This window comes from Vanellus vanellus, assembly GCF_965231255.1.
Source record: "Vanellus vanellus genome assembly, chromosome: 1".
In the NCBI taxonomy this organism is placed as follows: domain Eukaryota; kingdom Metazoa; phylum Chordata; class Aves; order Charadriiformes; family Charadriidae; genus Vanellus; species Vanellus vanellus.
This window is the reverse complement of record NC_138905.1, coordinates 80,661,981-80,686,813: the sequence shown is the minus strand read 5'-3', so window position 1 is coordinate 80,686,813 and position 24,833 is coordinate 80,661,981. Positions and strand designations below refer to the sequence as shown.

Sequence of the window (24,833 nt, the reverse complement as noted above, 5' to 3'; positions counted from 1 at the left end):
GCTGGTATGCTCCGCCACAGGAATAGGCAGCATTGCTGTCGCCAGCACTGTATAACTTGGATCAAAGTGTATTTTGAAAGTTGCCATGAGAAAAGAAGGTATGGAAAAAGTCACCTTTCATAGCAAGCTATTCCTATGCACATTGAACACCCTGTCTCATGAAAACACATTTTATAATCCACTTGTAGTCTTTTACTCACAAACTTATTTCATCATTAGAATACCTACCAGCTGCAGCATAGTTAAAATGTCACCATTACCCACCCTAATATATAGAGATCATCCACAAGAATTGCTTGAAGCAGCATTTACTGTTAGTAGCGTTGATTAAGTCAGTTGGAAGTTACAGGCAGACACACAAAAAAAGCAGGGCTAATCTTGCACTAGTTACGGAAGCAAAACTTCCACCTTCAAAGTGCTTTTTATGGTGGAAAAAAAAAAAACCTGGAAGTCAGTTGTTTAGGTTTTCCAATTTATTCTAATGAAGTGTTACTGAAAATAATTAGCTGAACAATGACAGTGTTCTCTAGTTACAGTTTAAAGTAAGATAAAATAGAAATAATGGTATAAATAATATCAAGCAACAGCCTTTGCAGAAATTGCTTAAGGCAACAGCTATAACTGACACTACAAATTCTGCTTTTATATCTACATATACAAATCTACACATTCCACAAATACAGGATCAGTTGAATTTTAGTCCACTGATGCGCTATTCAGTATGGGATACCTCAGATTTTACTGCGGATTAGAAGCTTGTTTCCTCATACAAATCCGCAACAGAGCTGATCCTCTGTCACTCATGCTGCAACTCTTAAGCTTAATGAGGACTAGGGTTCTTATTTCAGTTTTTCGTCTTGATTTCTTTACATTTTTAGACTAGTCTCAAACATTTGGTCCTTTTATTAACAGCAAATGGAACTATGACACCAAATCTTCTCCATCTCTCCATGGGATGCCAGGAAGAACTAGATTAATCATTGATGTAGATTAATCTTCACCCTAAAATGTAAAAGGGAAAAAAAGGAAAAACATGTCAGTCACATGCCCTGTCCCAAAGCTAGTCATGGTCTCAGCTATCAAGAAAGAGAAAAGCTTTTTGAAATGTAACTAATACATTAAAAAAAAAAAAACAAACAAAAAACAACACAACCAAACCCCTCTGATACAAGTTATAAGAGTCTTTTGAAAAGCACTTAATAGAATGCAGGTTCTTTGGCAAACACTTGTTATTATCAGATTACAAAAGCAGACCATGTTTTGGTTTTTTTTAAACACATATTACAAAATATTCTCAGTTAAGGACAGCTCTATTAAATGCATCCACTTCATTTTTCAGAATTCTATGCCCCAAGCATATATTTGGGATTAAAAAGACAAGACTTATTACATCTTTTTCTTACCAAGTTTCCACTATCTGGTAAATGCTTGGGTTTAATTCTCCAAAAGGATTAGTGCAACTGTACAGTGCTTACTCCTTCAGCATCAACTGAGTTCAATCTTACTACATCTTAGTGTAACAAAGTCCTAGCATTTACAGACAGCATTTTTTTTGAAGACTGTGGATAGTTTCCAGGAGATACCCACCTTTAGCTGGACAAATGGTTCTAGCTGACCATTAGGTTTCCAGGGCAAGTGGGAAAATGAAGCATTTTCAGGCTGACTTCCTTTCTTCAATGTTTGTGAGAGAGAACCAGCTGCTCACACTCACTGCAGGAGAAATGGGTGGCAGGCTGTACCCATCTTACACAAAAAGAGGGTAAGTCTAAGCCATCCTCCCTTACTTAGGGTACTATAGGACTCCTAGTCAGGCAACCTGGTTGTATCACTTCTAGGAGCCACCTCAACATGAATGAAGACCGTATCCATTAGAGTATCAAATGAGCGTGTACCTCAGACATTTCTGTTAGTTTTCAAGGGCAACTGCTGAACTTTAAACACCAAAATAAAGGACTCCCAGAGATCCATCTAGGGCCAGAACATTTATAACATAGCACAATGTGCCATATGATAGAAGCCACAGAACTTTATCTGATTAAATGATTGCTGCTGGGAATCTTACACTCCATAAAGAACTACAGCATCTAGAGCACATTGGAAGATTACAGTTAGAGCCTGTAATTCTGTCACACTTATTTTGACTTGCAGGACAAACGTAGAAACAGTTGAAGATGATGGAGGCTGTAACATGCGTCCTGTCCCACATGCATGAAGCACAAAAAACCTGTTAGAACATGGATGCCGCTATTTGTGCCATAGAGCTGGGCCCAGGCTTGCCAAACACAGTCCTGTAATGCCAACTGCTGGCTAAGCCAGGAAGCAGGAGCTACTGTGATGAGGAACAGATGAAAACTGTTGCTCATCACAACAAGGAAATTCCAACTCCTAATTTCCTCCATAAAAGAAAAATTAACTCCCAAGAAGCTTCTTGTTTGGTATCACAGAAAGTGAAACAAAGAATGAGTGGAGGGAAGAGAGCAAGTGGAGTCTTTCTGGGGACACCAGAGCTGGATTTGTCACATAACCTAGTCCAGAGTGGAGCTGTTCTGGTCACGCATACCTTAACTCCTCTGCATGTTTTCTATATCCCTGACTCAGAAAGACACTTAAGTATACACATAACCTTTGAAATCTATGTTTATTACAATATATACTTTACATTTGAAACTAGAGGCACAGTGCAAGTCTAATTCTAACCAAAAATAATATATTACACTTCTAGCATGATCAGGTTACAAAATCCAACTGCAAGGTTCACAGAGTACAGTTCTGGACATCTGATCTAGTTTGTCTTTCTTTTTTCCTCTGGAGAACCCAGAAAAAGGACAGGCAAGCGTTCAACACAGACAAACCCCCCAAAACTTATGGGCTGGCTTTGTTGCTATCTTTTAGGACAAACTGCAGTTCAGAGCTTAAAATACAGAGGGGGCGGGTGGACCCATATCCTCCCCATCTCCGCTTCAGTGTTACTTAACCTTTCATAATGGTTTTCTGTGTCTATGCAACATTTCTAGTAATTGCTAACTAAGTACATGTGTGGAGGGTGTAGAGAATAAACTTAAAACCATGCCTTAAGGATTAATACACTAGCGCTCAAACAGAATTGAGAACTGTGCTGTACGCTGAAATATGGCACTTTATTATTTGCAGTGCTTTTGACTAATCCTGAATTGAGATAATGCTAAACAGACTCAAGTAGTTCAATAAAAAGAAGGCAACGTTCAGTCTAGCAAAGTCATTCATCATAGTATTTATTCTATTATACAAAGAAGAAAACATAAGATTAAAAAAATGTTCCATGCATTTCATAAAATACAGAGAAAGACATTGTCATAAACAAAACAGAGAATAAGCAAGCAAAACCCACACTGAAAATCCCAAGAGCTCCGCTCTCCACATTGCACCATATACACACAAAAACCATATACCGGAGAAAGAGCAGTCTAAAGAAAGTGGCAGGTTATCTGTCATTATCTTGGAGGAGTAAATCAACCCACAAGATGTTTGCCATTGCCTCTCTTATTGTAAGACCAAATTGATGCAACTTGTTTTCCTTGCTAACGGTTCTTGGCATTATCTTTTTCTGGGAAACCAGGATAGCACTGCAGAATTCATATTAAGTTGCAGGCTAGAAAGATACAAGGGCCCAAAGCATAGGTAGATACAGAAAGAGCAGGGCACAATAGGTGGGAGGAGATGGCAGTTGCTCCACTGCTTTGACCGTCTTACTAGGAACAGGAGGGAGGAAAAAAAATACATCCTGTGAAAGAAGTATAGGCAGAAGCAGGGAATAAAGGGAGTACCTCTCTTGAAGAGCCCCAATAACATAAAAGACATGCTGCATTATAAAAGGATGCTGAAAGCAATGTCTTTATTTAGGTTACAAATTACATTGATGTAAACCTTCTTACTGAAAGCTTTTCATCCACTTCCTTCTCCTCAACCATTTGGCTTTAGCAAAGTTGTTACGAGATCCTCCTCTTGTTTTTATTTTACAGAACCTCCCAGACTCCCACAATGGTTACTAACCACATAACTACTGACCACAAAGCCAGTGTAATTCTGGGCTCTGACACAAAAGCAGCCCCCATCTCTTATTGGGAATGCCCAAAAGCTGCCATAGCTGTATTTGGGGAGGGTGGTGTAGAGAAAGGAAGAACAAGGCTCCGCTTACACAAACACCTATTACCCCAAAAGCCTCACTCCATGCAGGCTTGGAAACACCACAATCAAAGAGTTTCATGTGGGGAGGAGCAAAGAGAAGACAGTGGACTGGGATCCTTCCCCCTGCACCCAGGGATGCATCCACTTCTCTGACAACAGCATTCTTCTGCTAGCTACAAAGCTATCTCTGCTGCAGTGCGGAAGGTTCTGCATTGGCCTCCTGTGAATGATGCACGGTGGAGGAAGATTGTTACAGTTACAAATTTGGTTTTCACATTGTTTCTTAAAAACATAAAGGTAGTCATCCCTTTTTTTATTAGTTTACAGGAAAGTGTAATTTAACCTGTAGCATGAAATATTACAAAATTAGAAGATGTGAGACACAGAATTGCCCGTGCTACGCCTTTTGCGTGTACGTATCAGGAATATTACTTCATATCACATGATCTTTTCATATTTCAATCCCCAGAAGAACCTTGTTTCATTCCCTGGACAAGCACAAATGAGGCAGAAAGAAGACTCCATAAGAAATTCCAAGTCCAGCATTTCTCACTTTTGAGTGCTTGCAGACAGAATAATGTTTTCTTGATGGAGTTTTTAAAATTCAATTACATTTTATGCGCTTCATTTACCTTGCATTAGGAAAACAGAAAATGCTGTAAAAGATTAAGGTCTCAGGTCTTCACAGGCCTCCACAGGCCTTGGTGAAACACAAAGATCGAGTCTTCTTTTTAAAAGAACTGCCCAACTTCCTAGCTAGTGTAATTTCTGTGTAGCCCATGTAAACATTACACAGAGTCTTTGTACCACTCACTAAGCATTTTGCTTCAACCAACTATTTGTGCCCAAAAGCACATCCTTATGTTTCTTCCTACACCACAGCCATCCTCCTACACCACAAAAGATGTAACAAAATAGGAATTAATCGTAGGCTAGATACTTACAGGGATTGCTGCTGTTTGCTTCCGTCTTCGCAGCCTTGGCAAGTTTGGCTGAGTTCTGCTGTGCTTTGCCCTGCTCCTCTCCAGTTAGCAGGGCTTTTATTTCAGAGGGGATTTTCCCTTGGTCCATTGCCATGCACCACTGCTTGTACTGAAACATGCAAGCATATTAAGCATTAGCAAACTGCCAGGACCACATTAGCAGACAAAACAGAGCTGTAATCTTTACCTTCCGCAATATTCACTTAAGCTTTGAATTTACTGGTCTGAAGCCTCTTACAAAACTGCAGAGCACTAACGAGCTAAGCACATGCCCATGGTTGCATACCTGGCCTCAGTAAATCCTGTTTCAGTCAATAAACTGCTACTCAGTAGCAGTACTAGACACAATACTGTAATTATTAAACAACATGGAACACTTTGTGCATTTTCTTGCTGCTGGCATGCCAGAATACCGTTCCAGTTCATGGCCTATTAAAAACAAATATTTCACATGACTCTGGGGCTGATTGACTATTAAGAGGTGCTTTCTGATTGTGCAAGGCATAGTTATGACACATGTGCCTTTCTCCTGCTTCCCTCATCTTAAATTCTTCACTGGTAAACCCTGAAGCACACTGGAAAACCTGTGCTAGCTGACTTTTCACCCAATCCTAACCCTATTAACTTGTTGTGATTAGCCCTGCCTATTCAAACAAACCTAATGCAAGGTCAAGGAAATATGGTCAGTTCCAGTGAAATTTCAATAGCATCTCAGTACTACTGAGAAGCTGAGTCTGTATTTCCAGAAGAAACATTCTCTTCAGTTAATGCATCTTATTTGACCAAGACACCTGACTTATATGTGCTATAAACACAGGACAGCTGCGCAACCATCTACACACATAGATGAGAGCATCCTGCAAGAATCAACCTCCCCAACAGAGACAAAGGTCTGTGGGAAGCAATGACACACTTTGGATACATGTCCCCCTTGACATTTTAAGACATCTCTTTCCACCCTCTACGTCTTTCTACCTGTCAGAGGTTTTCCAAAACAAACATTTCAAAGACAACAGACTTATACGCAACGGCCCTTTCTTTGCTTGCTTCCAGTTCAAAACCATCAGATAACTTGTGACATGAGGTTCATACTCAATGCACAAAATCAGCAAACAGCTGAGTGCATCTGTTACTGATGTTTTGATACCTTATGGCTAGCCAAATCCCACTCTCAGTCACAGTGATTTCAAGAACAAATGTTCACGAGGACAGGTCCCAAATAATATTGAGAGTTAGGTTAAATGATAGTTTCTTACCATTTCGAGCTCTTCTCTGAGAGCACAGATGGCTCGCTCCCTGCTTGAAACCAGCTCTTCCAGGTACTGGTACCTCAGCTTCTTCCTGGCTCTGCACTCCCTTGCACTCTGACGACTTCTTTCAAGTTTTGCCTTCAAGTCTATTTTGGCTGGTTTACGACCTCGCTTGCCTGGTTTCTTTACTTTTCCTCCGACCACCTGGAAAAGAAGGGTAAATTAAAGATCCTGTTCTGCAGAGGGAATGCTGGAGCCGTGTCACTGTGCCTACTAGGTGTCCCAAGTACAAAATTTTACATATACTTTCACTGATTCTGAGCAACAGAGGAAAGATGTAGCTTGTTTAGGGTGCTGATGTGTGAAGTTTTCAGTGACAGCGTCAAGAGCAAAAGGGAGGGATATGACTTCATATTGAAGTCAGTGCTTAAGCAGTCCTATTGTAAATGCTACTAATCTGATTTTGAGAAACAGCATCACAAAACAATTGAGGTTGGCAGGGACCCCCGGAGGTCATCCAGTCCAACCCCCTGCTCAAGCAGGGCCACCTAGAGCCAGTTGCCCAGGGCTGTGTCCAGACGGCTTTTGAGTATCTCCAAGAAGGGAGACTCCACCATCTCTCCAGGCAACCTGTGCCAACACTTAGTCGCCCTTACAGTAAAAAAATATTCAGAGGGACCGTCCTGTGTTACAGTTTGTGTCCACTGCCTCTGGTCCTGGCACACAATTGAAGAGAGGCTGGCTCTGTCCTGCTTACACCCTCCACTTCAGGTATTTGTACACACTGGTCCCCTGAGTCTTCTGTTCTCCAGGCTTGACACTCTCAGCCTTCTCAACCTTTCCTCATAGGCGAGGTGCTCCTTCATCATCTTAGTGGCCCTTTGCTGGGCTCCCTCCACTAGCTCCATTTCTCTCTTGTATTGGGGAGCCCAGAACTGGACACACTACTCCAGATATCAAGGAGGATATCTGGGACACCTAGGAGACAGAGATGATCAGTCAAACTCATAGCAAAACTGTTTTATTATTATCGACAACTCCTGCCCTAATGTAGTGTTTCTAAAGTTGGCAAGTATTATGGATAATTTTGAAGAAAAAAATATTTATATCAATATGATTGAAAACTTAGTTTTGCTGCAATAAAATGACCATAGTTTCAGCCTACTCAAAAGATGAAACTTCTCAGAATCACTCACTAGCTGTCTCAACTTCCTCAATCCTGATTTATTCCAAAGAAATCTTCTGAGGATTTTTACTAATGAGGGAGGACTCAGTGCAACTGACTTACCTCTGCTGCCTCTATTCCAGTTGTAACCACTCTGGACATGTTTATCTTTTAAACAATACTACACAACCTGGAAAATTGTCTTCTCATGCCTCCTCGTGCAATCTATCCTAATGTTCAACTGTCCCAGCACCTAATTTAGGCCTTCCTTACTGAACTGTAACCCCGTCGTTTCTTGTTCTATGGACTGCAGGTTTTGCAGTCCCCCTCTTTGTGGCTTTTTTTTTTTTTTTTTTTCCAGGTCAGAAAGCTTCTCTTACTACAAATAAAAAATATGGAATAGTTTCCTCAATGTTTACTCTATGCTTCCCCACCCAAATATTTTACTCTTAACATGAAAACATGGCACATGAAAGTTCTTAAATATGGTCTGAAATTCAGTACAGTGGCCATCGGGTAGTATTGCTCTGTAAGCATTGTGTGAGCCACACCCCCCACCTCCCCTCTGAAGTGATGATTTCTCTTTATTTGCATTCTGACCACACTGTTTGAATGGAGGGGGTGTGGAGAAACACACCTAACACACACACCTACATACAAGAATTTCACTGCTGGTTTAGTGTTATACCATACTGTGTATAGATGGTACTTTTTCTAGTAGTCAGTGTTCAAAATATCAGAGTTCACAATAAAAAAGGCACATTTTCTTGTGTGAGGCTACAAAATAAGTCAGCTTTGACATTCAAAGAAGTCACTTGTCCTACAAACTGAGCAGACTGCAATAAAAGACATAACAGAGTGAACTGATGTACTAGAATGAAGAAAAAAAGGATTATACAATTGAGCCTATTCTTTCTTTGGAAAGTGAGTCAACAATCACATGCCAACATAATCCTACACTCTCTATATTGCCCCTCCTAATTTATTCAGGAGTAGCTGCCTACCATAAGCAAATGGAGGAACAGAAAGTACTTAACGGACATCTAGTGATAATGAAATAAATATACTCAGAAACACAAAGAAAAAAAAAAAATCAATGTCTTTATATTTGAACTGCTGAATACAGTTTGAATAATTCATTCACTCGACCAAGGTGCTCTCCTTAAGATCTCCTCGTTTAGATACTATAGTGACTGAAATAGTATAACACTAACCAGCCATGGCCAAGGGGGAAAGAAGCTCCAAAGAAAGGAAAGCAACTGTCCCCTTTCAGACGTGACAAACTTGGCTCTGTCATGGAACCACACTCATATTTATACATGGTGTGATTTATACTCCTAGCTCAGTAGGAGTTAGAAATACACAGTCTTCCCAGGAGGGGCTGTAGGCACTCACAATTTGCTATCTATTATTACTTGCACTTAAAAAGATTTCTGGATATTACATTATACACTACAGCCAAAGTACTTCAATTCTCAAAGATTTTTAGTGCCTGAGGCTTTTCTATGCCAATGCAGGGTAGTTTAAAGTAAATCTTTCAATTCAAGAGCTAGATAAGGTCTTGTAGAGACATACACTCCAGCTCTCTTAAAAAACCTTTGCCACTATGAGTTCTGACCCTCTTGAAGAGTGGGCTAGCACTCAAGGTCAGAGTCCCAGCACACCACATACTGCCGTATGAACAAAAGAATAACTCAAGCCTTCGTCCTGCACAGGAGCATGTCAAGGCCATGCCCTTTCAGCAGAACATCAGGCAGGTGAATAGTTGCTACTGCACTGTTTCTCACAAGCAACAAGTTAAAGCTACTTGGAAATAGTACCCAACCTTTCCACAGCCAGCATCCTGGGCAGGCACCAACAACGAAAAGCACTCACAAGCAGCACAACTTCACAGCAGTTAAATCTATCCAACATCACAATCTCACAAAATAATTTCTTTTTAAGGAACTGTTATTTTAAAGCACCTTGTGTATGTTTATATGCAGCTGGTGCTTTTAAGGTACGGATCACATCAACACAGAAAACATACAAAGGGCAAGGGAGAGTAGATCTTTATGTCAGTAAGATAGCAAGTGAGCTTGTACAAACTCACTTTAAAGGCATATTTTTATGGAGATCTAGAGACATGGACATATAACAGTCCAAAAGTCCTTGCACTTTGTAGTCTGCAAGGAAATTAAACACCGGTTTAGGCTGCTTTGCATATTGCAAACGCATCCTGGATCCACCATTATCAATTAACTGCTTTCCCTTTAGTCACTCTAGAGAGCTTTCTACAGATAGGTGTACTAATTGCTCTCTCTCCCCCAAGATCTTTTACACCCCACCCTCCCACCACAGCCCTGCACACAAGCTGTCTTATGTGAGGAAAAAGGCTTGTACCTCTTGGGTCACTGCTTGCCAATGCTCTAACCACCAGGACTAGGCAAATAATGAAAAGCTTCCTTCCCTTTCAACTCTGACTTTAAGCAACAAGACCCTAATAATCTGTCTTCACACCACCGTGAACGACTCATAGTGTCTTTGTAGGTCCTGATCTAGAGTTCACGATACAATTAGGCATCACCCTCACAGCTAGTTTGGTAAGCGATTTAATCAAATCCTGCATCCTTAACAGTTTTTTCTCACCAGTATTTAGCAGCTCCTGCTGTAACCTTAAGCAACCTAGCTGGGGAAAAAAAGGTCTGATAAATCCTTTGCCACCATGCCACATTACCATATCTCCCTGGCTTCCAGTCATGTTTGCCTACTCAGTTGCTCTGCTAATGTGACAGAAAGAAGACAAAGCAGAAGTGCTAGTTGATGTTGAACATGGCAGCAGTCCAGGAAAAAAAAAAAAAAAAAAAAAAGACATGCAAACATTTTTTATTCCCTTTGTATTCCTCCAGAGTCTATAAAGGGATGTGATCTGTTAGCATTCAGCAGCGGGGATTTGTTTTTTTTTTCAGGGAGTCATAAAATTGGTCATAGAAATATTAATAATGACACACAGTTGTCAGAAAGCCAACTAAACTCCCGCTGCAGTTCACTCAGACTTCAGAAAATCGAGAAACATAACTCCCTCCCTTTTTAATACAGTACTTGGATCATAACATAATTCTTGCCTAGCATCAGTGTTCAGGTACAAAATTATTTGACCTGGGACTGGAAATAGTGTCCATTACTTGCCCTGATACAGAAAAAGCCCTCAGATTTCTGGATTTTTTTATTTCCACACACACACACACCCAAAACGGATTCAGCAGATCTCTACAGAAGCACTGCCAGATTCCATGATGAAGAGGTCCTCCTTTGGAAGGACACATATACATTACATGGCTACATATACATTACATTACTCACACCCCCAGGGAACTGGGCCACTCGGATAGAAAATCATTATAAAGCTGGCCTCAACATGACATCTGCAGGTTTTAGCGTTGTTTTAATTGGCCATGGGGTCTATCAGAAGCATTGTTCAGCACTGCTGATCTGCAGTGCTGATCGCATCGACCAGTTCAGTATCTTCCAGCAGCTCTCAGTTCATTCGCAGATAAACAAATAGCTCCTAAGTGCCAGTACTTGAGATCCAGCTCAGGAAATTATCTTAAACACATTCTTGCTTGTGTCAGTGGCTGAAGGTATAGAGCTGCAGAATCTAACTCGGTGTCTAGCTGATGATCATCTACAGATCATCTACTATAAAAATTATTAGGAAGAAATAAAAAAAACCCTAAGCACCACATTCATTACAGTGGGGGGGGGGGGAGAACCTATTCACACTTCCAAATGTTTTCCCAAAATCGGTTATCAAATGAAATTAGTCACAAGCCTAATGAAGTTTAAGTTATCTGATGTGCTAAATCCAGCATACCGTTCAAAGTAACAGTATAAAACCCAGCTAAAAAGTAGACTGGTTATTCTTCCACTGCATGACATTTTATATGCTTAACACAGATTTAGTTAACTTTCACTGGCAGACAAAATGACACATCCAATAATGATTCAAAAATGTAAGATACCACTTAGTGAGCAAACACTTTATATGTCTTAAGCAGATATATCAATAGAAATTAATCCTAACACACTAATAATACAAAACAATTAAAATGCTAAAAATGTAATCTTTAGCACAGGAGTGCTAAGAACACTATCTTTGCAGATATATCTATTTTTAAAAATCATAAGCTAGGAATAAATATCAAGTTTTCATAAAGTGTTATGCAGGTGTCCACAAGTCAAGACAGATAAGCATTAAGGTTCAGGGTAGGAATCACTGTTTAGACTCTGCAGCAATTACCCAGATGCCACCTTACCACTCAGCAGTTGAAAGACCTCCTCTTCATCCTAGGAAGGACTTACAGCCTCATGCGTGGAAGTGTGTCCACCAACACATTATATACATTCTTGCAGTTTATGCTAAGAGAACCCAAGCACTTCTTTAAACCTCTCTCTGTTAGAGCTCAAAACAGGCAACAGGGATGGTTAACTAACACTATACTACGTATTTCCTCCTAGCCCACTGCAAACATGAAATAAAACTATTCTAGATATTGTACAGGGTTTAAGCTCATCCATTTTACTTACCCATTGCAAACGTGAGAAAGCAGACTCATCATCTGAGCAGTGGCAGCCAACAACTTTTTAAAACATTTGACGATTTGAAATTGCCTAGTTCAAATTGTAGCTAAAGCTATTTAGGTTTTGTATTTCCAAGCAAACAGCAATGAGAACACTTCATGTTCAAATGTGACCCTGGATAGAAGAATTCTCCAGCACTTTGCAAGCCTGCATACTATAAAAAAGTCTTGAAGGATGAAAACAAGGTAATCCACCTCCTTAACGACTGAGGTCATTATGAAAACAGATCCTGTGCTTTGCTCTCCACATTGGCCTTCAGTCCCTCAGACATTCCTCAGAGTCAATTCCAGGATCACCTGGGAGATCACTCCTCTCCCTGTGATCCCGGTCACCAGCAGACATGCTAGACGACATCTCATGAATGGAGACCCATCAAGCCCTCTGTTTTAGGCACAAGATTTCACATCTGACTTGCTCCCACACTCCCTCCAAGGGACATCTGCATCCCCACCATTTATGACTTGGAACAAAACTCCCTCTGCCTCAGGATCACACCTTACTGGGTATTTGATTTGTCAAAGCTAGGCAGTGGGGAAAGCAGCGCAACTCATTATGTGCAACCTTTTGCTGTGGCATTCCCCTGCCCTAATACCAAGTACTCTCCCCAAACAGAAAGGCTGTATGAACACCAGAGCAAGACATCAACAGATGCTTAATCTGTAAATATAAATGACTCATACAACAGTTTACCTAAGGGCTTGCTTTTTCAAACTCATTTAACACCTGAAAACACTCTGACCGTACATATTTAAAGACTTGCTTTTTTTTTTTTCCCCCCACTTCACTTCACTTCACACATTGCAAGTTTGTAGAAATTTAGAAATAGTCAGACCTCAAGACCAACATCCTTGCCCAAGGGCCAGCCTGATAAGGAACAAACAATCTGAGCCTAAATGAAGAACCAGTCTGTTCAAAGTCAAGAACTTAACCTGCAACTAAAACAAGCACAAGAGATTGAGATCTACTTTTTTCTTTTTTAAAAATCTAAAGAGTGGACTGTTTTATTGTCATTAGAACTGGATAACAAAAGGTTTTGCTAAGCCTGCTTTTTTACTGTAGCTGCCTTGAACTAGCAAGGCATTTTAAAAAGCTGTTGGGCGCATTTCATTAAATATTCATTCCCATTCAAAAAAGTAATCAAGTACTACATTCCACTGCTAAGATTAAGTATGATGCACTATACAATTTCTTTAAAAAAAAACCACTTTAAATTTTAAAATACTATTTCAAATATAATATTTGTCTCAAAAATGCACTGGGTGGGGTTTTTTTTTTGGTTTTTTTTTTTTTTTTTTTTTTTTTTTTTTTACAGACTCAATCTACTTAGTTAAGTGTATTTTTTTTTGAAGAAAAATACCTTTAATCTAGACTTCTGGAAAACTAAAGCTACCTTTTCCTTACAGGACAAGGATATTTGTAATAAAAGAGGGCAACCCCAAACGTTTATTGGTGGTGGTGGTTGGGTTTTTGTTTGCTTGTTTTTAATTTCACTGGAATAACAAAAAAGCAATCTAACACAAAGAATTTTTTTAATTTCTCATTTCTACCCATAAACTGAGAAGTTATTAACGTAGTATTGCCAGTGTGACCTATAAAAACTTCTATAATACAAAAGATAGCAGTTAGCTGTGTAGAACTGTATTTTAACAGTTACCAACAAGTTATTTATCAACTAACACAAATGTGAAAAACGCTTCTTACCCTAATAAAAACCCCCTGCTTCCCAGTGTATATAATAAATATTTAGTAAGTTATATGTAGTCTTGTAAACAAACCAAGTAATTTCACCTATAAAGGCTGAAATCAGTGACAGAATTTCTCCCCTTTCCTATGTTTAAATATTTCAGAGATAATCTCTGTTAAAATAACACTGAAGTAATTGCCAAGGAACAGCTGTATCACTAAACTCTTTCCCTTACAAAACCAATAGCTCAAATGACAGCAAGAAGTGAGACCAGTATCTGAACAAGCCCTAGTTTCAGAGCAGCTCTATAGCAGAAAGAAAAGGAAGTCATGTTTTGGGTTTGGTTGGGGTTTTCATGTTTATAATTTAAGAACATCCTTTAAAACTGGAACATGAAAGTTTTCAAGATTTGACATTCAGATATTCTACCTCTTCCTTTATTTCTTATTATTCCCTTCCCATTTTGAGGAACCTGTTGAACCATTTTTCGACAGCGCTCTTAAACCCGGCACAGCTAAATTATAGTGCACTAAGAATTAGGGGAAACATTAAAGCCTGCAAGCCCAATTCTAAATTCTTTATGTCATGTAGATGAAGGAAAACACTGAACTTGGGTAGACGCAGCTATAGAACAGTCACTTTGCTACTAATGTAATTTAGTTATCTCAGTTTTTACAGGGAAATTCCTTTCACAGTCACACTCATTCAATTCACAGCTAAGACTCATTGATTACACAGGCCAACCCTCTCAATAAGGAGGAAACCATGATTCAATGGAACTTTTAAAAGATTTCAAGGACATGCTGGCTCAAGCTGTAAGACCTCACTAGCTATAAAAAGAAGTATAAATAGTGCTTGCCTCATCCTGACACAGCAAAATGCAACCAGAAGAGCCCTCCCAAGAGAAATGGGATCTCTTGAATGGAGCCACCAAACACTTAGGGCAACCTGCAGCCTCATGAACTTGTTCTGAAAGGAACTGCAGCCTTCCAAAACAACTACAGTGAAGCCTTTCAGAGCAGCAGGCACTTACTGACAAGTATCAGCTATTTTCAGTAGAAGATACAGGGACTCAGTATCACCCAAAGTTATTACCTAAAAAAAAAACCTGCTGAGGTAACAAAGATTTTCAAAATTTTCCTTAGGTACAGCCACACCCAGTAGTTCTGGGCAGGAGCCTTTTCAATGCCACTGTCCTTGCAAGTATCTCAGCAGTAAGTATTACATAAAAACATCATACTAGGAAACTGTTCTTGAGACTGAATATAGGAAGATTAAATATTCCACTCTGCTTTTTTTTTCCCCCCTTCACTCAACATCAATTTTTCTAAATAAAAACAATAGCAGAGACCCGTCTTACTGACTTGATGAAAATATTTAGTTTATTTTGCAAATGTGTCCAAAAACATTTCAGAAAAAAAAAAACAAAACAGATTATCAGGACTTCATGAAACACAACAATAGATCAAAAATTATTTTTAAAATGAAACATCTGGAAGTTACGTGTTACAAGTTAATTCTGATACAGGAGCAATGAAGTGTTCTTAATGCTAAAAGAAATAAAAATCAGCTATTATTGACTAACTATATATGCTTCCAGAATTAAATCTTCTGGATCCTCTAAACTACTGCCCTGATTACATAAATTTCCATGCAGTTCTCAGTTGTGTTTTGTTGACTTCAGTGATGCAGATTCCCCCCGCAATCCTTTACAGCTTTCAGACAAAAAGTGTTTAGTCTTTCAGACAAAAAGTTCTTTAGTCTGAAGAAAAGGAGGGTGAGTGCTGGTGAGTTCAGAGCACTGGAACAGGCTGCCCAGGGAGGTTGTGGAGTCCCCTTCCCTGGAGATTTTCAAGACCCGCCTGGATGCAGTCCTGAGTAATGTGCTCTAGGCAATCCTGCTCTGGCAGGGGAGTTGGACTAGATGATCTCTAGAGGTCCCTTCCAACTCTGATGATTCTGTGATTCTGTGAGTGGAGACCTTATTGCTCTCTACAACTACCTGAAAGGAGGTTGTAGAGAGGTGGGCATTGGTTTCTTCTCACAAGTTAAAATCAATAAGACAAGAGGAAATGGCGTCAAGTTGCACCAGGGGAGGTTTAGGTTAGACATTAGGAAAACCTCCTACACTGAAAAGATTATCAAAGACTGGAACAGGTTGCCCAGGGGCAGGTGAATCGCTATCCTTGGATGTATTTAAAAGCTGTCTAGATATGATGCTCAGGGACATGGTTTAGAAGTGGGCCTGGCAGAGTTAGGTAACAGTTGGTCTTGATAGTCTTAAAGGTCTTTTCCAGCCATAACAATTCTATGACAAGGCCTCAATAAAAGCACACAGTATATATGTTAATTTGGCAAATCATCATGAACACTTACAATCCATTCTGATCTTTTATACCACCAAAGTATTGATCACTTCTGAGTTTCTTTGATTTATTCCCTGAGAAATTACATGAAGTATTTGTTCTTCCTTTTGAATTAAGGTGAATCAACACAGGCAGTGTTATTTTGCTTTACTAAAATTCAAGCAGGAAGAAAACCAGGTGGCTTGCGAACAGATAAGGTACCAGAGGTTGTCTTGTAGTTAGAATTTTAGCCATTTTCATTAACGTTAAAGTTGTTAGCTTTAAGGTTGTTAGCATTAAAGCTATTTAGGCCTGCTAACTATGGGCATTAGCTGAACTTCTGATATAGGGTCTTGCGTATGACCACTTTGTTATATAATCAGCAAGATGGCCAGCCTTGAGAATGTTTCTTCACAAGTATCTGGGCTAATCAACAGAAGAATTTTCTGAGATGTTCTCATGGATAACAAGGATTCTATCCTTGAGTCATACGAAAAAGAACACGTAATCAAGGAAAGCAGGTGATGATGTCTTTCTTTGAAGTAAAACATCCTGGAGCAGGCAAGCATACAAACCTTGAGGATGCTACTAATCTACCATGTTTTGAAAGGCACAGCCAACTTTGCAGAAAAGTGAAAATTCTGGGTGTCCTAAACTGAACTACCTTCATTATAGTACTAAAAATCACACCCATAGGCCGAGAAGACCGTTTTGCCCATGTGAAGACCCTTCCCTTGCACAGGCACAGTAACTGAGGTGAACAACATAAACAATATTATAATCATATGTAAATTACTAACCAATCATTGTAACTGTGAGTGTGCTACCTTGTAACTTTTCTGTATAAATATGACAAGAAAACCAGCATGTGCGTGATTTGTGGAAATATTCCACTGTGCACCCCAGCCAGCATAAAGCAATGTCTCCTCTCTAAACATAGTCTCTGTGTTCCAGGAGAATCAGGACTTAGATCTCTTTTGCAGGGAAGACAGAGACATGACTACCACATGACCAGTTTTAATACTCAACCCAAGCTCAGAATTTATATTGAGTCAGAAGACAGCTGCCTCACAGCCTACCTCAAGTATGTTTTCACCTAGCTCACTCCTGGGGACCTGAGCTATCTCCGGCACAAACACCATGATACTATCACAATTCAGTGAGCCAAAATACCCAAACCCAACTGGAAGTTTCGGTTGTGAAACTCTGCACTGAGGAGAAACAGCAGTTATTTTCTCAGTTCTCACACTGGCCGTGCACGTCCTGCTTTAGGGGCATGCCGGGCCAAGCAGGCAGAGGAGGCGTTCCTCATGCATCTTCTGATGTACCACTCTGCTTAAATGGAAGAACTGTATCTTCAGGGATGCCACTGTGCTGCTCTTATAACACGAAGGAAGAATCAAAGCACCAGCACCCATTACAAGGTTGCAATCCAAGCTCACACCCTGGTACCTTACCATTTGTCCAGAGTTGCTAATTATTTAAGAAATTGGGGATGCTACAGGAACACAACCCACCACACCAGATCAGACCACTGGTCTGCATGCAGCCCTTAGCCCATGCCTGGAGCTTTAAGGAAAAGCCAGAAGCAGCATCCAACTGCTGTTTCACTGCAGGCAGCGAGGGAGGAGAGAGAAGGGAACATCCCCTTCTTCCTACCAGCAGCAACCAGCGGCCTTCAAGGGAAGATTCCAGATAAGCTTACTTCAAACTCCTTTGGTAGGAGCACTCACCTCACCCGCGGTTCCCCGACCACTAACTGCTATGAGAGTCTTTGAGAGTTTATTTTGCACACCTGCACACCGCTTGGAGCTTGAAACCGTCGGGCTCAGGCGCGGGAGGGCTACCCAGGCTCCCTGCCCCAGCGCACCGCCTCACCGGCTGTCTTCGGCTCCAAGCTGGCCCCAGCCCCTGGGCGGGCCCCGCAGCCCCTTACCTTGCTGTCATCCATATGTGCCGCCAGACCCGGCCCCACACCGCCACCGCCCCTGCACGGATAGTGCACCGGAGCCGCCCACGACCACCTCCGCCCCGGCGGATACCAGCACTCACAGCCCCCGAACGCGGCCCACCGCCGCCGCCATCGCCCGCCGCCCTGTTTGTTTACAGCCGTCCGCCCCGCCCCGCGCTGGGCGGGCAGGGGGGCGGTGGCGGAGCGGTGCACGCTGGGAAGAGTAGTCTTGCCCTGCCCGGCCGCCATTGGCTGCTGCCGTGGTGACTTCGGGCGGAAGGAACTACAACTCCCAGCAGGCCCTGCTGGGGTGAGATGGGGAGCGGCGCGGTGATTGGTTCCCCGCCTCGCGGGGAGGGAGAACTACATTTCCCAGAAGGCCCCCGGAGCCTGCCCGCCTCGCCGCGGGCGGGCTGCCCCCAGTCCTTCCTTCCCGGAGAGGCCGGCGTCTTCCTCAGCTTCAGCTGGTGCAGCGGCAGGAGCCCGGCCGGCCCAAGTGGCCTGCTGCCGCTGCCAGTCCTCCCCTGTCGCTCGTCCTCCGTGAGGGAGACTGCCGGTTCCGGCTCTTGCACGCTTGAGCGGCCCTTGAGCGCTGAGCCTTCATTTTTAACCCCAGGCTTTCCCGCCGCTGATGAGGCCACACTAGTGCCTCCTCCTCCTCCTCCTCCTCCTCCTCCTCCTCCTCCTCCTCCTCCTCCTCCTCCTCCTCCTCGCGTGCCTGACTGCAGCCCTGCCCCGCAGTAGCCTCTGGTTACAGAGCCACGAAGGTTCCAGCTGAGCAGCCGTGTAATGGCTTCAGCATTACAAAAATAAGATAATTCCCAAGTTTACTGCTATTGCTTGCCTTGCTTTGCCCTTCAGAGTTACTGAAGGCAGAACAGAGTCTCCTGGGCCGCTTGGGCGCTGCTGGGGGGTACTGGGCCTGAGACACACACACACACACATCCAGCCACCCCAAGTCTGAAGGAGCAGCCCCCGGTGATGCTTTGAGAACACCGGGTTTTCTCCTTTCTGTGGTGACACGTACCAGAAAAGGTTAATGTTGAACGCTTTTGATGCAAAGCCAAGCTGTGCCCTCACCTTCCCGCGCCCCAGGTCCCTTGAAATTAGGCCCCTGCTTGCCCAAAAGACACGTGTACCCCCAGCAAACAACTCTGTAAACACGGGCTGTGTTTCAAGTTCACGGTGAAACCTGAAGCAAGGCATGTTTCATGTTGCTGCATGTTTCTTTTTATCCATGCAACTCTATTCACTAGAGTTTCCCATGACTTAATCTCTCTTACACGCAATTGTTAGGGCTAAAGACTTTGTCATGGGATTTTCCCCCTGAATCACAGACCTTCCTCTTGGAGGACTATGCTTTCTGGATGGCAGAGACAAAGCACTTTTATAAGCTTTTTTTTTTTTTTTCTATGAGCTTATATGCTTTTCAGTTGTCGAATACAAGGCAGTTCGCACATTGCTTCCTATTTGCCTGTCCAAAACCAATGTATCAGTTCTTGCAACTCTGCCCCTGAAATTAAAAAAAAAAAAAAAAAAAAGCAGGGATGTTAAGCAAGAGGCATCAGCTAATAACGTGGAAGGAACAGCTTGCTATGAGCTTGCCTAGGTGTTCTCCTGTGCTCCCCTCCCCCATCTTTGCCTTCAAATTCCTGGAGAAGGCGGTGAGGCGCCTAGTACCACCTTTGGCACTATCCTGGGGCCATAAAGCTGGCTTTAAAAGCCAGTTGGGGGTTTCCCTGGTGAAGGGAAATATTGAGTGGCACAGAGCCAACATAACTCACTTCTGCAACCCTCTGTTGCAACATGAGTGGAGGAAGGAGATTAGACAGAGCCCTGATGCTGATTCAGAAAGGCCAGAATCCTTTTAACCAGCAAATTAAAGTTACAGCTGCATCTTTTCCTCTCACTAGATTACCCCACACTACCCATTCTGCTTTATATCACTTAAGAAGCAGAGCTCTCAGTTTCTGACTGGGCTAAGCACAAGTTCCCTGCCTAAACACTTAAGAGCTTCCATATTTTAGCATGGAACAACTTGAAATATGCATTTCAGTCTTCTTTTCCTCTATGGCTATGCTGTCCTCCTAGATGAATATGAACATGCAAATTGAATGGGAGTCTGTCAGAAAGAACAGTTGTGAATGTAATTGAACATATGTACATATATAGCACACAAGCTTATGATGTTTTAAACTGATTTTAACAGCTAGAAGAAAGTACTTTACAGAGCAAATAGTGAATCCAGAGTTTACTGCCACAGGACACTGTAAGGCAGAGAGTTCAGCAGGTTCAAAAAAGGACTAAGCAGATTTATGTTTCATAAAGAGGTACTAAAGGGATGTATTCTCCACCATCCCTAACTGAACAGTTTGGGATACTGGGGACGTATGAGAGGAGTAGAGCACAGAAAAAGACTATGTTCACATATTCTCCCCAAAGAGTGTCTCCTCCTGCCACTCCCAGAGACAGAATACTGAACTAAATGGACCCATGGTCTGACATAGCAGAGCTCTTCTCTTTCTCATGTTGTCTAACAGGTCACCATTTCGACTCCCAAAGACTCACAAGTGAATTAAGACTTTTAAGTAAAAATTCCTTGGTTAAAGTAAAGGCAGATGATCTGCATACTAGACCGACTCATCCTCACTAACTGCAGGTTACTGTTTTTCCTAGTAAGCGGTCATTCCTAAGTGATTCTCTGAGACATCCTGAATGGTTTTATTGCTAAACCATAGTGATGCACACCAAGGAAACACTAGCTTGTATTAAACTCAATGTCACAAATTGTCTTACACAATAACTATTGGCAGTTCCCTGCTCAAATTAATTCTATTTATTAAAAGAAGGGTTATGCTTCTGAGATCCAGAAAGACTTTGAGCTATATAAATAAACTGGGTTCGGTGATCAGGCAATGGTTTAAAAATTATTGCTTATGTCAGTGTGACTAAAAAAGAGATATAACTCACAGGGTGATTTTGCACCACGTGCTTGTATTTGCAATGATGTCAACACATCCCAAATAGCTGTTTATTCTCTCTTTCTAGAACTATAAATGTTTTAATTTGGGCAAATGGAAATCTGTTCCTCTGAAAGCCTGCCTGAAATAAGAATAAATCTTGCATCCTGTTGGTATCAAGACTCAGCCTTTTGCTGAAATTGCTCCACTGTCTATTTGTGGAGTCTTTGCAGATTCAGAGCCTTTGAGAACAATTCATTCATGGATGGGAAAACAAGGATGCAGTTAAGATATTTTCTTGTTTGTTTTCCAAATGTACCAGGATGCCAGTTGCTTTAATAGAGATGTCAACTCATTTGCCATGTGGGGAAATATTGTGCAAGAACAGCCTGTCTTTCAATCTCTTGGGTTTTTTGTAGAACCAGTAAAGAAATCGCATTGTCCTATACTCTTTAATCTGATGCTCAAGAAACATTTATGGAAATACAAGAAGAAACTCCCTGTCTTTCAGTTTTTAACCCTGTTGATACCGAGACAGAGATCACCCTCACCTTGTCATTTATATCCATCAGTTAAATTGTCACTGGGAAGTGACAATAATGTTTATTTACATAAGATTGTATTGCTTATTGTCACTTCTATAACTATGATAAAAGTATACTGGAATTTTTTTTTTTATATATATTAGAGAAATAAGCTATATATGCTAAAGCTCTGAAAGACCTGGTAAACACATGAACAGCACATGTTAACAAGTGCAGTGATTGATCACATCATTGGGATGACTAAAGTAAAATCTTATTTAAAATACAAGCTCTTTGAAAGCTGATTTTAAAAATCTAATCAGTGTTTGAACAAAGCATAGCACACTGGGAGTCTGATCTGTGACTACTTGCTATACACTGGATAAATAAATGTTGACAAGGTGTCTGCTCTCTTATTTGCTAAATGTTCTACTTTGTGACAAGATGAGCACCTTCTGTAGTTACAAATGCTTAAAGTCACATCTACAAGGGGAGTTCTTCCTGTTTAGCTATTGCAGATTAACTTCTCAAGTAGAATGGACTCAAAATAAGTTAATTGGGAATAAACAGCTCTTGTCCTATGCATACACACATGAAAAAAGTTACAGCTTTATCTAGCCAAAATAACTTTCCCACGTAAGCAAAATCTTGAAACAGTGCTCATGAAGCTTTTATCTTGCTGAATGGCTAGGCTACTTGTAAATTTTATTGCATGAAAATGTTCATGCTGCAGCTGGAAATGAGCTACTTCTAGCTAATTGAAGGGAGAAAAAGATGTCAGATGCTCCTATACTTCATGACTGTGATTGATAGTTCCAAGTAAAATAGAGTGGAAAACTAGGAATGGTTCAAAAAGGCATTTGAATAACATGGATTTCATGTAGAATTTAAACTAAATATAAAAAACTGAGAACCAAAGAGCAAGACAAACAAATCAGTGATTAAGAAGATGACAAAGAGTGGGTTAAAGTTCAATGCGGTGCGCAAGTGAATAAAATAATTTAAACTTGTTCCGAAACAACAAACAAACAGAGCAGCACAATATGCCACGTTCAGGAATGCGAGAGCCATGTTGTATCTGGCACTTGAACAACAGAGAATTATTGCTGCTGATATGGTAACTGCAGAGGTAAAGAAAAAAGTGGGTGGATCATGTGAAATTCATGAAATACTTGAGGTGAACTTACAGCAGGATTAGTCTTTTTCTTTTAATTGTGTACATTGATCTCTATGCACAACTGGTTTAGTAAAAAAGCATATTGTTCATTCTCAAGAGGTTTAAAAATCCACTTCAGCTCAGTGTCATTTTTTGTTCTTAAGATATTTTGCAACGTGCTTCTCCCCTTTGGCCTACGCAAACAAATATGCCTGCCTATGCATACTTATTAGAGCCAGCCAAAAACTGCTGCCTGTAGCTGGCCATTCTGGTAAAAGTATTTCTGGTTGCTTGCCACAATACTTAAAATAATTTTAAACAGTTTTGTCCAGACCCAAATTCTATGGCATGGGCTGTGCTTGCACTCAAAACTCTGATACTGTTGTCTTGTTCAAGGGCACAAACAAGGTTTCTGCACAAAACAAGGTTTCTTGAACACAAAATGAAGGACTCATACAGCAAGATGGATCTCAGTTGTAACTGGGTCACAGGACTTCCATGATGACCTGGACTCGTTTATGAAATGTCATTGTGTTTCGTGTGAAGGGTCACGTCATCAAATACAGTGCTTTTCCCTGGTCTGCACCGCTCACTCCATCTTAAGTCAGCATCAGATCAGCTAACTTCTGTTTTGCACCTGTGTTTAAGCGTATTGGATTTCCTAGTATTGTGGCAACTGCTGATGAGACTTGTATTTGTGTTTAAGAGGATTTGTGTTTAATAAGACTGCTCATGTAAACAAAACTTACTTACAGGATCAAAGGCTGCACCATGAAATGTGTTCTATTAACTGGATGTAAATCAAGAACACAAACTGGATAATACAAACTTGTTTGCAGGGCCATTTCAAGGCAACAAGCAAAATAAGCAGCAGGTTTTTGGGAGCTGGTAGGCTGCCTGCCTTACCCATCCCTACAGGGGAAATAAAAATATGCTGTTTCAGAATGATCTAGAACAAAACACAGAGACCCTTAACCTGTCATCAGCTCCATTCTCCCTGGCTCTCAAAATCTTCCTGACAAGTCCCAGAGCTCCCACTACACCAGTATTTCCTGAAAGAACCACCAAGTTTTCTGTTGCCTTGCCTACATTGCCTCTCCTGCCCTTCCCCTCAGCCAACAACCTACTCCACTTCTCTGAATGAGCTTTTGCTTGAATTGGCTGAGCTGAGTGACCTTCGACAACAAACATGTCTGTGATGGCACACGATCATGATCAGCAAGTGTGGGTCAGATGAAAGGGGCAGAACAATACCAGATAACACTTTTTTGACATGGCTGGAGCTACCATGGTTTGATTCACCTGAGTAGGTTGGATTTAGAGCAAATTACTTTTAAGCATGTATTTACAAAAATAGGCTGATCAAATTTTGCATTTCACTTCAGTGAGGTTGCAAAATTTTGCCTATTGAGTGGACCAGGTGTGACCCAGTTAAAAAGTGCAGATACTCTTGAACTTCTCCTTCTATTTGCACACGACCTGATGCTCTGTCACTCTCCTCAGGAAGTACTATTGACACCTAAACAATGAATGCAAACACTTGCATGATTCTCTCTTGGTAACTCACAGCCAATTGGAATGGCTTCTCAGGCATTTGGAGTAATTTAGGTAACAACTAAAATGAGAGACCCAGAAGCTCTGTTAAGCTCCTCAGTCAGGCATATACCCTGATCACATCCATTATCTGGGTGAGACCTGGGTGAGACCTAGGTAAGAGCCAACTCCTTTCTGTCCTCTCTGGTTTCTGTGCAAAGGGAACCAGAATGCATGCTCCTGACGGATGCTGTGTCATATTCAGGTGCCCCACTTTGTGATGAGGGACCAGGATTTGCCCAAATGTGACACCAGCTCAGTGCAGACACGGGCATGCCCCCAGACATATGGCATAATACAACTGTTTTGCAAGATCTTGTGCACTTTTAGCCTTTTGCTACTTTGACTCTGCTCACTTCAGTCTTGACTTCACTGGAAGAAATGGCATTTAAATTCGTAAGTCACACTGCTAGTTCTCAAACTATCATATGAAAAATG

General features: G+C 41.3%; 1 protein-coding gene across 2 annotated transcripts; it reads right to left on the bottom strand.

Moving 5' to 3' along the window:
* Positions 1-492: 492 nt before the first annotated feature.
* Positions 493-18,277, bottom strand: CREBL2 (cAMP responsive element binding protein like 2). Of its 2 annotated transcripts, none has more exons than XM_082492578.1 (4): positions 18,148-18,277; positions 6,404-6,601; positions 5,109-5,256; positions 493-1,002 (listed from the first exon to the last, which is right to left on the bottom strand). In XM_082492578.1, exons 1-4 carry the CDS (start codon positions 18,160-18,162, stop codon positions 998-1,000), a joined length of 366 nt encoding a protein of 121 aa, XP_082348704.1. In that variant the 5' UTR covers positions 18,163-18,277; the 3' UTR covers positions 493-997. The 2 variants fall into 2 exon arrangements, with proteins under 2 accessions (XP_082348704.1, XP_082348705.1); XM_082492579.1 differs by lacking the exon at positions 493-1,002 and adding an exon at positions 3,235-4,384.
* Positions 18,278-24,833: the final 6,556 nt, after the last annotated feature.

Excerpts from the sequence above, each read along its gene's own strand:
- CREBL2 (XM_082492578.1), bottom strand. Across the intron at positions 5,257-6,403 it reads TCAGAGAAGAGCTCGAAATG|TACAAGCAGTGGTGCATGGC; the intron begins GTAAGAAACTAT and ends TGCATGTTTCAG.